Source organism: Somniosus microcephalus, chromosome 1, assembly GCF_052327205.1.
Source record: "Somniosus microcephalus isolate GS21.2 chromosome 1, FLI_Smic_1.0, whole genome shotgun sequence".
Taxonomy (NCBI): Eukaryota; Metazoa; Chordata; class Chondrichthyes; order Squaliformes; family Somniosidae; genus Somniosus; species Somniosus microcephalus.
The window spans coordinates 382,384,131-382,399,924 of record NC_140987.1 but is presented as its reverse complement, the minus strand read 5'-3'; the positions used below and the strand labels follow the sequence as shown (position 1 = coordinate 382,399,924).

Genomic DNA, 15,794 nt, shown 5'->3' with positions numbered 1-15,794 from the left:
GGCAGCATCTGTGGAGAGAGAAACAGAGTTAACGTTTCAGGTCGATGACCTTTCATCAGAACTTGAAAAAGTTAGAGATGTAACAGGTTTTGAACAAGCACAGAGGCAGGGAAAGGGGGGAGGGGAGGAAAGAATAAAAGGGGAAGGTCTGTGATAGGGTGGAAGGCAGGAGTGACTAAATGACAAAAGGATGATTGTGCAAGGCAAAAGGAGATGGTAATAGGACAAGTAAAGAAACAAAAGATGGGTCTAGATACAGATACTCATCAATACAGCAACGTCTCTTTAAGATATGGTGTTCCTTTGCTCACATAGACAAATATTGCAAAAATGTTTGCATTGGCTTTGGTTAACTCTTCACCTCTCATAAGAGTTTAATGCTGAATGCAGGCGTGTCAGACTGCACTAGTGAGCTGTATGGTTTAATGCATCACGGTGGGATGATAAGCAGTATTACTGTAAGCATATAATTGTGAATATCTTTCAAACAATTCACTTTCAGTCTTCAACTGAACAGCAATTTAATAATAAGAGGCTGCAGGATGTGCAGCTAATACTTTTACCTGAAACCTGTAATTATTTTTTAAGTGAAAATGCAAAGTCATTGCTGCCATTTCATTTTAGGCTATCATTGTTACAAAGTCATTTTTTTGATGACTTTTAACAGGCATTTAAGAGGATTATTCCCATTTTTCCAACAGAAGTGCGGGCTTTCCGAGGCGAGCAGTGGTTCTGCGGGGGTCGGAGGGGCCGAAAAGTGCGCTGTGGAGGTGAGTGATGGGTGCAAGTATGGAGAGGTAAGTATGTGAGGTGAGTGAAAAGTCTTAGAAAAAGTTTCCTTACCTTTGTTTCTTCCTGCAGGTTTTAATCGTTGGGCGTCCGGAGGCTCCGGCATCTCCACAGCAGAGATGACAGAATGGCTGCTGCATTCTCCGATGCAACAGCCGTCTGCTTTCTGCTCAGGAAATAGGTTTGGTGAGCCTTGAGTACAAGAACTCACCAAACAACAGAGAATGTCAGGCACGTAGCGCCACGATAGTCACTCGCAGCGCCCCAAGAGGGAGGCGGGGCGCTTCCAGTAGCACCCCGCCTCCCTCTTGGGGCGCTACCGGTGAATTTCAGGCGCAGGGGCGCTAATTTTTTCGAGGCGCTAAAAGTAGCACCCCGGTGAAGTTAGTGCCCCAAAGGGGGCGCGACCCAATTTTTCTCCCTAGGAGATTGAGTGATGGCTCACTGTGGGATGGTCCTGATCTGGATTGGTTGTGTGTCACATTGACCTACCTTACACTCACGGCACTTCAAAAAGTGCTTACTTGTGAAGTGCTGTGAGATGTTTTAATGTGACAAGTTCTATATAAGTCAAGTATTCTTTATTATTTCCTGAATGAGATCACAAAAACATCTGTGTGAAATACAGGAATAGTTAAACAGAGAGGAAGAGAATTGATTTAGAGGGAAAAAAATGAACAACTACTTCCTTGAAGTCTGACTTGGACAACACCCTTCCCGCCTCTTCTATCAGGTATAAATCTTGAGATCATTGTTTTATCACCAGTTGAAACACAGGAGCCTTGAAACCATGAGCAACTGGGTGATTAACCACGGGCTGTCTGCCCTGGTCATTGTAAGGAGAACATTTAGACTACTCTGCTGAATCTATTCTCTTCAATCACAATGGACGAGCTTGCTGCTGAGAACTGAAGTGATCTCTGTAATTTTTTACTTGCAGGTGGTGTGGCTGGGAATCAACATCTTTCTGTTTGTCTATTATTATAATCTTTATGAGTACAGTCCAGAATATTACTACACAAGGAAAATTATTGGAGTAAGTACTCACACTTTTGTTGTTTTTTGAAGTTCAGTTTCATGTTGGCAACATTTGCTTCACCAGTGTGCAATTAGAAACATCTTTTTGAAGTTTTTTCCTAAAAGAAGTTTGAGAAGAATGTTAATAGTTTATGAGTAACTGCTTATTGCTGCAATATCTGATTAGTGTCGGATGCACGTGTCGCAGCAACAGGAATGTACTGAGTTAACCTCACATGTTTTGAATAAATATAAAGAGGATGCACTGCGACAGTGGAATACAGAGAGGGTGCCCTGGGACAGTGGGATACAGAGAGGGTTTACTGTAGGGCAGTGGGATATAAAGAGAGTGCAATGGGACAGTGGGATACAGAGAGTGTGCCCTGGAACTGGAATACAGAGAAGGTGCACTGTGTGACAGTGGGTTATAAAAAGGATGCACTGCAGGGCAGTGAGATACAGAGAGGGTGCACTGGGTCAGTGGGATACAGAGAGGGTGCACTGGGACAGTGGGATACAGAGAGGGTGCATTGTGGGGCAGTGGAATACAGAGAGGGTGCACTTTGGGACAGTGGGATACAGAGAGGCTGCCCTGGGACAGTGGGATACAGAGAGGGTGCCCTAGGACACAATGGGATACAATGAGGGTGCACTGGGATAGTGGGATACAGTGAAGGTGCACTGGGACAGTGGGATATAAAGAGGGTGCACTGGGATGGTGGGATACAGTGAGGGTGCACTGTAGGGCAGTGGGATACAGAGAGGGTGCACTGTGGGACAGTGGGATACAGAGCGGGTGCACTGGGACAGTGGGATACAGAGAGGGTGCACTGGGACAGTGGGATACAGAGAGGGTGCATTGTGGGGCAGTGGAATACAGAGAGGGTGCACTTTGGGACAGTGGGATACAGAGAGGGTGCCCTGGGACACAGTGGGATACAGTGAGGGTGCACTTTGAGGCAGTGGGATACAGAGAGGATGCCCTAGGACAGTGGGATATAATGAGGGTGCACTGGGATAGTGGGATACAGTGAAGATGCAATGGGACAGTGGGATATAAAGAGGGTGCACTGGGATGGTGGGATACAGTGAGAATGCACTGTAGGGCAGTGGGATACAGAGAGGGTGCACTGTGGGACAGTGGGATACAGAGAGGGTGCCCTGGGACAGTGGGATACAGAGAGGGTGCACTGTGGGGCAGTGGGATACAGAGAGGGTGCCCTGGGACAGTGGGATACAGAGAGGGTGCACTGTGGGGCAGTGAGATACAGAGAGGGTGCCCTGGGACAGTGGGATACAGAGAGGGTGCACTGTGGGGCAGTGGGATAAAGAGAGGGTGCCCTGGGACAGTGAGATTCAGAGAGGGTGCCCTGGGACAGTGGGATACAGAGAGGGTGCCCTGGGACAGTGGGATACAGAGAGGGTGCCCTGCGACAGTGGGATGCAGAGAGGGTGCCCTGGGACAGTGGGATGCAGAGAGGGTGCCCTGGGACAGTGGAATACAGAGAGGGTGCCCTGGGACACTGGGATATAAAGAAGTGCACCGTGGGACACTGGGACCTAGCCATGGCGCACTGGGATATAAAGAAGGTGAACTGGGGGACATGAGATAGCCCATTTGTTCCACAGTTGCAATACTAACTTGGTCACTGTTTCCTGTTTACACATTAGGTGTATGGATAATTTTGCTTAAAATACAAGTTTTTGTAGACAATGATTACAATCTATATAAGACAGCTTAGCATGGCCGTGCTGTTCAGGTGGGTCTGGCGTCTCAGTTGGTCTTTAACATTGTTTTTTCATGGTCTTTCACAAGCAACAAGTCCCAATCCAATCACTTTCTTGTATGGATTTGGAGCATTATTTTTAGTTAATATAAGAACTCTGGGGATTTCCTGAGAACTTACTAGAAAGGCTGCATTTCCGGGAAGCATCAGGCCACCAGTCTCTGAGCCACAATCCCGTAAATGTCAGGTGCAACACTTCCCACTTGCCATCTGTACTCTCCACAGGTGATTGGAGCGAATTAATTTGTCAGGAATTTTGAAGCAAATGGGACATAAAGGGGAATTAAGCATTATTGTCTGGGTGGCAACAGACTCTGTTCAAAGCCTGTAAGGAGATGCCTGAAGCTGTAGGCGTTTGACATACTGGGAGCGTGAGGTTAAATCATGTTCAGTTTTTTAAAGAATGGATCTAGTGAACAGGTCTTGTCACCACTTGGATGTTCCTGTATTGCAGCACAATGGCCTTCCCAGCAATTACAGTGTTCACATTTCTTCATCTTATATGGTTACCACAAAATGTAGCCCTCGGGTGCAAATTTGAATTGAACATTTATCAGTGAAAATAAGTATTTGTTACATAACATACACGTTAAATGACACAATTGTATATGATACCACACACTGTGTAGAATATTCCTGTAGATATATAATACACTGTATACTACTGGAGTATAACGCTCATTTTTATATTCTATAATGGTACACACTGTGTGTTACACGGTTGAACACCCCTGCAGATTTACAATACACTAAGTACTACTACTAAGTAAGTGATATACCTATCAATTCCTCCAATAAAAGGCGAAGAGTTACGAAGGTGACTAAAGGTTTTTATTGACTAAATAACAGAGCCCACTCTCGTGGGTGATCCGATCCAAGCAGGAGGAATACCAGCCAGTCGCTCACCTTTATACCTGGCCTGGTGGGTGGAGCCAAGGCGGAGTCGGCAGTGGTCATCCCAGGTATAGCAGTGTGGCAAGAGGCGACCTCGTACCGTGATACAATAGTGGTCAGTGATACAGTTATAACGAACAGTGGTGAACAGTGCTAACTACTAACAGTGATACGATAGTGAACGTGGTTTACCACATTCACCCCTTGTTTAGAATTAAGTCCGGCGGGGTGAAGTGTACTACCAATTCTGGTAGGTCAGTCTGTCCGGAGGCTTCGTAAGCCTCTCCGATCGCCGCAGCGGTGGTGTTGCCTTATCCGGTGCTGGTGCCTTATCCGGTGTTGATGCTGGTGTTTGCGTGGTCGGCGAGGGCTCGTGGGGTTCCGGCATGCCGTCTACCTGGACTGAGGTTGGGGGGGGTGGTGGCGGTGTTTCCGGATCGGCTGAGGGTGCGAGGTCTCGTAGGGAGACAGTGTCCTCCCGCCCGTCTGGGTACGCCACGTAGGCGTACTGGGGGTTGGCGTGCAGGAGGTTCACCCTCTCGACCAGGGGGTCCGTTTTATGGGTCCTCACGTGTTTCCGCAGCCAGACCGGCCCCGGGGCGGTCAGCCAGGTTGGTAGAGTGGTTCCCGTAGTCGACTTCCTGGGGAAAACGAACATTCGTTCATGGGGGGTGGTGTTAGTGGCCGTGCAAAGTAATGACCGGATGGAGTGCAGCGCTGTCGGGAGGACTTCTTGCCAGCGGGAGGTTGGGAGGCCCTTAGACTTTAAGGCTAAGAGGACGGCCTTCCATACCGTCGCGTTCTCTCTTTCCACCTGACCGTTACCTCTGGGGTTGTAGCTGGTGGTCCTGCTTGCTGCAATACCTCTCTCTAGGAGGAATTGCCGGAGTTCCTCGCTCATGAAGGAGGAGCCCCGGTCGCTGTGTATATAGTTCGGGAACCCGAACAAGGCGAAGAGGGCATTCAGGCACTTAATGACCGTGCTACTGGTCATGTCGGGGCAGGGGAAGGCAAAGGGGAAACGGGAGTACTCATCAACGATGTTGAGGAAGTACACATTACGGTCAGAGGACGGGAGGGGCCCCTTAAAGTCGATGCTCAGGCGCTCGAAGGGGCGGGTGGCCTTGATCAGGCTTGCTCGGTCCGGCCTATAGAAGTGCGGTTTGCACTCCGCACAGGTCTGGCAGTTCCTGGTCATGGTCCTGACCTCCTCGATGGAGTAGGTCAGGTTGCGGGCCTTAATGAAATGGTAGAGTCTGGTGACTCCGGGGTGGCAGAGCTGGTCGTGGAGGGTCTGAAGCCTATCGATATGCGCGCTGGCGCATGTCATTCGTGAAAGGGCATCAGGGGATTCGTTCAGCTTGCCTGGCCGGTACAAGATCTCATAATCGTAGGTGGAGAGCTTGATTCTCCATCTCAAAATCTTGTCATTCTTGATTTTGCCCTTCAGCTTGTTATTAAACATGAAAGCCACCGAACGCTGGTCGGTGAGGAGGGTAAATCGTTTGCCTGCCAGGTAGTGCCTCCAGCGCCGTACTGCCTCCACGATCGCCTGGGCCTCTTTCTCGACCGACGAATGTCGGATCTCGGGGCCCTGTAGGGTCCTTGAGAAGAAGGCCACTGGCCTCCCCTCCTGGTTTAGGGTGGCGGCTAAGGCGAAGTCGGATGCGTCGCTCTCCACCTGAAAGGGGATGGACTCGTCCACTGCGTGCATCGTGGCCTTGGCTATGTCTCCCTTAATGAGGGAGAAGGCCGCGCACGCCTCCTCCGTGAGGGGGAAGGAAGTGGCTTTCAGGAGGGGTCTGGCTTTGTCCGCGTAATTGGGTACCCATTGGGCATAGTAGGCGAAAAGCCCCAGGGTTCTCCTAAGTGCTTTAGGGCAGTGGGGGAGGGGTAGCTCCATGAGGGGGCGCATTCTTTCTGGGTCGGGGCCGATGATTCCGTTCTCCACTACGCAGCCGAGGATGGCAAGGCGCGTGGTGTTAAACACGCATTTCTCCTTATTGTAGGTGAGGTTCAGCCGTTGGGCCGTACGGAGGAATTTCTCCAGATTCGCGTCATGTTCCTGCCGGTCGCGGCCGCAGATAGTGACGTTGTCTAGGTAGGGGAATGTAGCCTGCAGTTCGTTCTGGTCAACCATCTGGTCCATCTCCCTTTGGAAGACCGAGACCCCATTAGTGACACCGAAGGGGACCCTAAGGAAGTGGTATAGGCGCCCATTCGCCTCGAAGGCGGTATACTGGCGGTCCTCAGGGTGGATAGGGAGTTGGTGGTAGGCCGACTTCAGGTCGATGGTCGAGAATACTTTATACTGTGCAATCTGATTGACCATGTCAGATATGCGGGGGAGGGGGTATGCGTCCAGCTGGGTATATCTGTTTATGGTCTGGCTGTAGTCGATGACCAGGCGGTTTTTATCGCCGGTCTTTACGACTACGACCTGGGCACGCCAGGGGCTGCTGCTCCCCTCGATAATGCCCTCTTTCAGGAGGCGCCGCACCTCAGAGCTAATGAAGGCTCTGTCCCCGGCGCTATACCGCCTGCTCTTGGTAGCGACGGGTTTGCAGTCAGGGGTAAGGTTAGCAAACAGAGAGGGTGGCAGGACCTTGAGGGTGGAGAGGCTGCAGGTGTTACGCGGTGGGCGGTTTAACGTTTGCTGGTTGTTGACTGTGAGTGGGGGGAGGGGTCCACCGTATGCTAGGGTTACGCTTTGGAGGTGGGATTGGAAGTCCAGCCCTAGTAGGACGGCAACGCAGAGATGGGGGAGGACGAGGAGTTTAAAGTTTTTATACTCCGTGCCCTTAACCGACAGGGTCACGACACAGTAGCCGCTGATGTCCGTGGCGTGGGACCTCGATGCCATCGAGATTCGGCTGCGCGTTGGTAGGACAGAGAGGGAGTAGTGGCTCACCGTGTCTGGGTGGATGAAGCTCTCCGTGCTTCCGCTGTCGAACAGGCAGGTCGTGGCGTGGCCGTTCACTTTGATGTCCATCATTGACTTGGACAGATGGTGCGGGCGGGCTTGGTCCAGGGTGACGGAAGCTAGTGTGTAGCTGAGCGAGTCGTTGTCATCTGCGGGCGAGGCGGTCGGGCGTGGTGAGTAAAATGGCGTCTCCCACGAGGTAGGGCCCCATGAGGCACTATTGGGGTCGGTTGCCTTAATCAAAGATGGCCGCCCCCATGACTCATGTGTGGGGATGCTGGCCTCAGTTGCCCTAAACAAAGATGGCCGCCCCCATGACTCATGTGTGGGGATGCTGGCCTCAGTTGCCCTAAACGAAGATGGCCGCCCCCATAGTTCGCATGCGGCACTGCTGGCCTCTGAGGATCCGCTCCTGCAGGCCTTGGAGAAGTGGCCTTTCTTCAGGCAGGTTTTACATATGGAGTTCTTGGCTGGGCAGCGCGACCTCGGGTGCTTCTCCTGGCCACAAAAAAAACAGCCGGCGGCCCGATCGCGGATGCCCGATGTCGGGGCCGGTGCCGGGGGTGGCGGGGCCGGTCGGGTCCGGGACGCCGACGCAGAGGTAGGTCCCGGGGGCGGCGCTGGGAAGGGTGCTGTGGTAGGGGTCGGGCCCGAGTCCCAGGGTCGCGAACAGTACCTGGTGAATGCTTCCTGATCTTGGTGGGCCACTTCCAGGGAGATAGCGAGGGCTTCAGCTTTTTCCATGCTGAGGTCTTTAGCTTCCAGCAGTCTTTGCCGTGAGTACTCGGACCGTAGGCCTTTCAGGAATGCGTCGCGGATATTATCTTCAGTATTTTCGGCTGCCGACACCGATTTAAAGTCACAGTTCCTGGCGAGTGCATATAGCGCCTGTGAGAATTCGGCTACTGATTCTCCTGGCTGTTGCGGCCGTGATCTTAGGAGGTGCCTAGCGTACATGTAGTTAACCGGGGTCCGGTACTTCTGTTTCAGCAGGTTGATGGCGGTCTCGTAGGTAGTCATGTCCTCGATGAGAGTGTATACTCTCGGGCTCAGTTGTGCCTGCAGGACACTTAGTTTGGATGCCTGAGGGACGCTGGATTCTCTCAGGTATGATTCGAAGCAGACCAGCCAGTGTTTAAAGTCTGCGGCTGAGTTTGCTGCTCGTGGGTTCAGGTCCAGGTACAGCGGTCTGAGGGCTCGCAGCCAAGCTGGCTGGTGTGGCTGTGCTCCTGGGAGCTGCGCTGGTGGCTCCTCCGCCGGTTGTGACTCGTTGTCGGACATCATTAAATTTAGTCAATAAAATTGATATACCTATCAATTCCTCCAATAAAAGGCGAAGAGTTACGAAGGTGACTAAAGGTTTTTATTGACTAAATAACAGAGCCCACTCTCGTGGGTGATCCGATCCAAGCAGGAGGAATACCAGCCAGTCGCTCACCTTTATACCTGGCCTGGTGGGTGGAGCCAAGGCGGAGTCGGCAGTGGTCATCCCAGGTATAGCAGTGTGGCAAGAGGCGACCTCGTACCGTGATACAATAGTGGTCAGTGATACAGTTATAACGAACAGTGGTGAACAGTGCTAACTACTAACAGTGATACGATAGTGAACGTGGTTTACCACAGTAAGGTATAACAATTTTGTATATAATGTAATAACACATTGTAGCGGCTTGTACACACCATAACTCTCAAGAACAGCGCCTTGAGAATTCTATACACTGAAGGGGTGATTCTGCAATCCCATACGCCCAGCAGGGAGCCTTACTCAAAGTGAGCATCGGTCAGAAAATCAAACTTTGAATATTGTCATCATATCTCCCATCTCCCCACCCCACTCCCTGAGAGCGAGGATTGCAAAATTACACCTTATATTTTTTCATTACCTTTCAGTATTTGTTGACTAACACATTATTGTATTTCTATTGCTTCATACAAATGAAATACATTTTCTGCAATGATAAAAACTTTTTTTCAGCAGCTGACACTCTAGAATATTTGCAGGGAGTTCCCCACCCAGAGAACGTTGCAAGCCACTGCTGTAGATATTAGCTAACACACTGCTTCTGTTACTGGATGTAACACTGATGTGCATATTGCGTAATAATTTGTAAATCAAATTATCACTGATACATTTTAGTTTAACCTGAGAAACACGGAGGTTCTTAAAAGTTAGAAACTAAACAGGGCTGAGTTTAACTTTCTGCGATGGCGGGATGGAGGCCGGTTATACACCCTGTCTAATTCAGGCGGGGTGTGTAACAGGTAACCAATCCGCTAATCTCTCTTTTCTGCAACCACCGAAAGTTAAAACCAGCCCATAAATTCTCACAACAAAGCTGACCAGTGCAATGAGGATCGAAAAGTTTATTTACAACTTCCTTTGTTTGTTTGTAGTCTGCACTGGCCTGGGCACGAGCTCCTGCTGCCTGCCTCAACTTTAACTGCTTGTTGATCTTGCTGCCTGTGTGCCGGAATCTACTGTCCTTCCTCAGAGGATCCTGCTCCGTAAGAAACCTTCCTTTCTTTTCTCATCACTACAGGAGTAGCTCTGGTATAGAGTGAGATACTTGGAAATAGGTCCATCTGCGGTAAATTCTGTTTAGTTTGTTTAACATTTTGAGTATGATATTGTTGCTATCACATTGACATGGTTGAGGGAGGGGCAGGACTGGCAGCTCAATATTCCGGGGTATAGAATCTTCAGGCGAGATAGAGCGGGGTGTAAAAGAGGAGGGGATGTCGCAATATTAATCAAGGAGTCAATTACTGCAGTAAGAAGGGATGATATCTTAGCAGGTTCCTCTAATGAGGCCATATGGGTAGAACTTAAAAACAAAAAGGGGGCAAGCACTTTGCTGGGAGTGTACTATAGGCCCCCTAACAGTCAGGGGTAGATAGAGGAACAGATATGTAGGCAAATCTCAGAGAAGTGTAGAAATAATAGGGTAATAAATAGTAGGGGATTTCAACTTCCCCAATATTAACTGGGATAGTCAGAGTGTGAAAGGCTTAGAGGGTGCGGAATTCTTAAAGTGCATCCAGGAGAGCTTTTTCATCCAGCATGTAGAAAGTCCTACAAGAGAGGGGGCGGTACTGGACCTAATTCTGGGGAATGTAGCCGGGCAAGTGGTAGAAGTGTCAGTAGGAGAGCATTTTGGTGACAGTGACCATAATTCGGTGAGATTTAAGGTAGTCATGGAAAAGGACAAAGATGGACCGGAAAGGTTCTAAATTGGGGGAAGGCTGATTTTAATATGATAAGGCAGGATCTGGCCAAAGTGGACTGGGATCAGCTACATGTAGGAAAATCCACATTGGAGCAATGGGAGTCTTTCAGAAAGGAAAGAGAGAGAGTACAACGCCAACATGTTCCTGTAAAGGTCAAGGGTGGGACCAACAAAACCGGGGAACCCTGGATGTCAGGGATATACAAGAATGGATTAGTAAAAAAAGGGAGTCTTTTGGCAGATACAAAGAACTAAAAACAATGGAAGCCCTATAGGAGTATAGAAAGTGCAGGAGGGTACTTAAAAAAGAAATTAGGAGAGCGAAGAGGGGGCATGAAAAAACACTGGCAGGCAAAATAAAGGAAAATCCCAAGGTGTTTTATAAGTATATTAATGGCAAGAGGATAACCAGGGAAAGAGTAGGGCCCATTAGGGACCAAAGTGGCAATCTGTGTGTAGAGCCGGAAGATGTAGGTGAGGTTTTAAATGAATATTTTGCATCTGTGTTCACTATGGAGAAGGACGATGTAGGCATAGAAATCAGGCAGGGGGGTTGTGATATACTTGAACAAATTAGCATTGAGAGGGAGGAGGTACTAGTGGTTTTAGCGGGCTCAAAAGTGGATAAATCCCCAGGCCCAGATGAGATGTCTCCCAGGCTGCTGTGTGAGGCAAGGGAGGAGATTGCAGGGGCTCTGACACAAATTTTCAGAACCTCTCTGGCCACAGGGTAGATGCCAGAGGACTGGAGGACAGCTAACGTAGTACCATTATTCAAGAAGGGTAGTAAGGATAAACCAGGGAATTACAGGCCAGTGAGCCTAACATCAGTGGTAGGGAAATTATTGGAAAAAATTCTGAGGGACAGAATTAGTCTCCACTTAGAGAGGCAAGGATTAATCAAGGATAGTCAGCATGGCTTTGTCAGGGGGAGATCGTGTCTAACCAATTTGATTCAATTTTTCGAGGGGGTGACTAGGTGTGTGGATGAGGGTAGTGCAGTTGATGTAGTCTACATGGACTTCAGTAAGGCTTTTGACAAAGTCCCACATGGGAGACTGGTCAAGAAGGTAAGAGCCCATGGAGTCCAGGGAAATTTGGCACATTGGATCCAAAATTGGCTTAGTGGTAGGAGGCAGAGGGTGATGGTCAAAGGTTGTTTTTGTGACTGGGAGCCTGTGTCCAGTAGTGTACCGCAGGGATCAGTGCTGGGTCTCTTGCTGTTTGAAGTGTACATTAATGATTTAGATATGAATGTAGGAGGTATGATCAGTAAGTTCGCAGATGACACGAAAATTGGTGGTGTGGTAAATAGCGAGGAGGGAAGCCTCAGGCTACAGGACAATATAGACAGGTTGGTCAGATGGGCAGAACAGTGGCAAATGGAATTTAACCCTGAAAAGTGTGAGGTGATGCATTTTGGGAGGACTAACAAGGCAAGGGAATACACAATTAATGGTAGGACCCTAGGAAGGACAGAGGTTCAGAGGGACCTTGGTGTGCATGTACATAGACCCCTGAAGGCAGCAGGACAGGTAGATAAGGTGGTTAAGAAGGCATATGGGATACTTGCCTTCATTAGCTGAGGCATAGAATATAAGAGCAGGGAGGTTATGATGGAGCTGTACAAAACGCTAGTTAGGCCACAGCTGGAATACTGTGTGCAGTTCTGGTTGCCACACTATAGGAAGGATGTGATTGCATTGGAGAGGGTGCAGAGGAGATTCACCAGGATGTTACCTGGGCTGGAGCGTTTCAGCTATGAAGAGAGACTGGGCAGCTTGGGGTTGTTTTCCTTGGAGCAGAGAAGGCTGAAGGGGGACCTGATTGAGATGTACAAAATTATGAGGGGCATAGATAGCGTAGATAGAAATAAACTTTTCCCCTTAGTAGAGGGGGTCAGTAACCAGGGGGCATAGTTTCAGGAGGTTTAGAGGGGATTTGAGGAAAAACTTTTTCACCCAGAGGGTGGTTGGAATCTGGAACTCACTGCCTGAAAGGGTGGTAGAGGCAGGAACCCTCACAACATTCAAGAGGCATTTAGATGAGCACTTGAAACGCCATAGCATACAAGACTACGGACCAAGTGCTGGAAAATTGGATTAGAATAGATAGGGCTTGATGGCCGGCGCAGACACGATGGGCCGAAGGGCCTCTTTCTGTGCTGTATAACTTTATAACTCTATGACTCTATGAATAAATGCAATACCCATTGAGAAAATGAGCCTGACCGAGTAGGGTCCCAGGTTCAATTCCTGGTCTTTACAGTTATCTGATCTCAGCTAGGGTGGTGCTAAAAGAGTCCTCAACAACCCTGGGCTCCAGAGAGAGGACAAATCATCCAGGGTACCCGCTGTTAATGACTATCTAGTGACTCCTGCTGGAAAATGTGGATGGCAGGTGAAGTCAGTTGTGATGCCCTCCATGGATGAATAGTCTGCTCATACTGTCCAGCCACTTACTGTCTAGGCTCACATAAAAAGAATAGGCACATGCCAAGATACTGGAGAGTAACCAAAGCTGTTGAACTGTAAACCAGCATGTGTTACTGCCGATATAGGAGAGGAGAGCAGAAAATTGGAAGAGATGAGCAAAACAATGTACATGACATGAATGCAGAGAAAAAGGTAGGTTTGCATTCAATGACATATTCCTTCCACACCTGGCTAGGGTAGCATAGTGGTTATGTTACTGGACTAGTAATCCAGAGGACTGGACTAATGATCTGGTTAGATGTGAATTCAAATCCCAGCACAGCAGCTGGGGAATTTAAATTTAGTTAATTAAACAAATCTAGAATAAAACGCCAGTATCAGTAATGGTGACCATGTAACTACCGGATTATCGTAAAAACCCAACTGATTCACTAATATCCTTTAAGGAAGGAAATCTGCCGTCCTTACCTGGTCTGACCTATATGTGACTCCAGACACACAGCAATCTGGTTGACTCTTAACGGCCCTCTGAAATGGCCCAGCAAGCCACTCAGTTGTACCAAACCGCTATGAAAAGGTATAATAAGAATAAAACCGGATGGACCTCCCATCATTGACCTAGGCATCGGATTCTGACACGACAAAACCCAGTCAACCCTGCAAAGTCCTCCTCATCTGGGGACTTGTGCCAAAACTGGGAGAGCTGTCCCACAGACTAGTCAAGCAACTGCCTGACATAGTCATACTCACAGAATCATACCTTTCAGCCAACGTCCCAGACTCCTCCATCACCATCCCTGGGTATGTCCTGTCCCATTGGCGGGACAGACTCACCAGAGGTGGTGGCACAGTCGGGAGGGAGTGGCCCTGGGAGTCCTCAAAATTGACTTTCATGGCATCAGGTGAAACATAGGCAAGGAAACCTCCTGCTGATTACCACCTCCCTCCCTCCCTCAGCTGATGAATCAGTACTGCTCCATGTTGAACACCATTTGGAAGAAGAATTGAGGGCAGCAAGGGCACAGAATGTACTCTGGGTGGGGGCTTCAATGTCCATCACCAAGAGAGGCTTGGTAGCACCACTACTGGCTGAGCTGGCTGAGTCCTGAAGGACATAACTGCCAGACTGGGCTTGGGTGCTGAAAGAACCAACACAAGGGAAAAACCTCCAAACCCACGACCTCAACCACCTGAAGGACAAGGGCAGCAGGCGCATGGGAACACCATCACCTGCAAGTTTCCCTCCAATTCACACACCATCTTGACTTGGAAATATATCATCGTCGCTGGATCAAAATCCTGGAACTCCCTCCCTAACAGCACTGTGGGAGTACCTTCACCACACGGTTCAAGAGGTTAGCTCACCACCAGCTTCTCAAGGGCAACTAGAGATGGGCAATAAATGCTGGCGTTGCCAGCGACGCCCACATCCCATGAATTAAAAAAGCAATCTACATGTCATGAATGCAGAATAACAGGTAGGTTTGCATTAAGTGACATGGGGGCAAAATTGGGTCGCACCCCCTTTGGGGCACTAACTTCACCCCCGCACCCGAAATTCACTGGTAGCGCCCCAAGAGGGAGGCAGGGCTCTGCAGTACGTCGCGCCGCGTTACTGCAGGCCTTCCTCCCCTTATTAAAGGAGAGGGGCCTAGCGCAGCGCAACCCGGCGGCCCAGCTGGGCCACCAGGGATCGGAGTGCTGGCAAAAGAGCCCGGCACTCAAGAGAAGTGCTCAGCGCAGCCAGCACCCTGTGGGGGGGGCTGCACAGGAGGCCGGGGACAGCAATGGGGGCAGGTGCTGGCAGGCAGCCAGCAACAAAAATGGCTGCCCAGCACCTCCCCGTAAATTTGCACCGCCCTGGCCGCAGGTAGGCCCCCTTGACTCTGTCGGACATAGCGTCTGGCGGTAAGTCAGGGGGTGCTACCGAAGATCGCAGCCGGGGGGGCAAGCGGGGCACTGCGCACAGCGATGACGTCATTGCCGGAGTCGCAGTGCCATGGGGCGCTAATGGTTACCGCCACTGCTAACCTCCCGCTCAATTTTGAGGGAGGCGTTAGCGGCACCGCACCCAGGCGCTAGTTGCTTTGCGCCCCGTTAGCCTCTTAGGGTGCTAATGGGAGGTGCAAATCAACCGAATTTTTCCCCCATAGTCCTTCCACATGTGCTTTCTCCTTGGCATTTGGCCAGGGAATTCACTTATACTGGAAATTTCCTTGTGGCTTCTCCCGCTGCACCGTTTTCACTTTGTTTATGTGCATGAATGGGATTTCTGCCGAACCTCCGTCAAAGATACAGCATTGGAGCAGGAGAAGCCGCAAGTGAATTTCCGGTGCTAATGTAGCTACTCCCAGCTGTTATATTTTCATTCAAACCTTGTTAGTTATGCAAACATTTAACGAGATACACAACCTACTTATATCCACATTAATCAAGTATAAAACCGGCGGCAGCGAACGAGGCCCGACCACAGCGGCTGGACCTGGGGGAGAGCAGCATCGAGCGCGGCAAGGTATAAAACCGGCGGCAGCGAACGAGGCATACCAATTCAGCAGCAGGGGACAGAGGTAAAAAGTAATCAAAGTGTGACGTCAGCAGGAAGCAGGTAAGTGATTGGTTGGTGAGTATTTCTCTCTTTTTTAAACTTTAACTCTGGTTTATAGTTTCTATAAGGTCTCTCTGGTGTAGCGGGGACTGTTGGTAAACTATTTAACTGTTGTGT

General features: G+C 49.6%; 1 protein-coding gene across 1 annotated transcript in view; it reads left to right on the top strand.

Annotated features, from left to right (window-relative positions):
• Positions 1-1,675: 1,675 nt before the first annotated feature.
• The window catches only part of LOC147125042 (NADPH oxidase 2-like), a gene marked incomplete at its 5' end in the record, with an annotated part of 51,349 nt that continues 37,230 nt past the window's right edge, over positions 1,676-15,794 (top strand). The window contains 2 exons of the mRNA XM_085990997.1: positions 1,676-1,825; positions 9,805-9,915. Of these exons, the coding sequence (XP_085847123.1) occupies positions 1,676-1,825; positions 9,805-9,915 (261 nt within the window). The remainder of the gene's footprint in view (positions 1,826-9,804; positions 9,916-15,794) is intronic.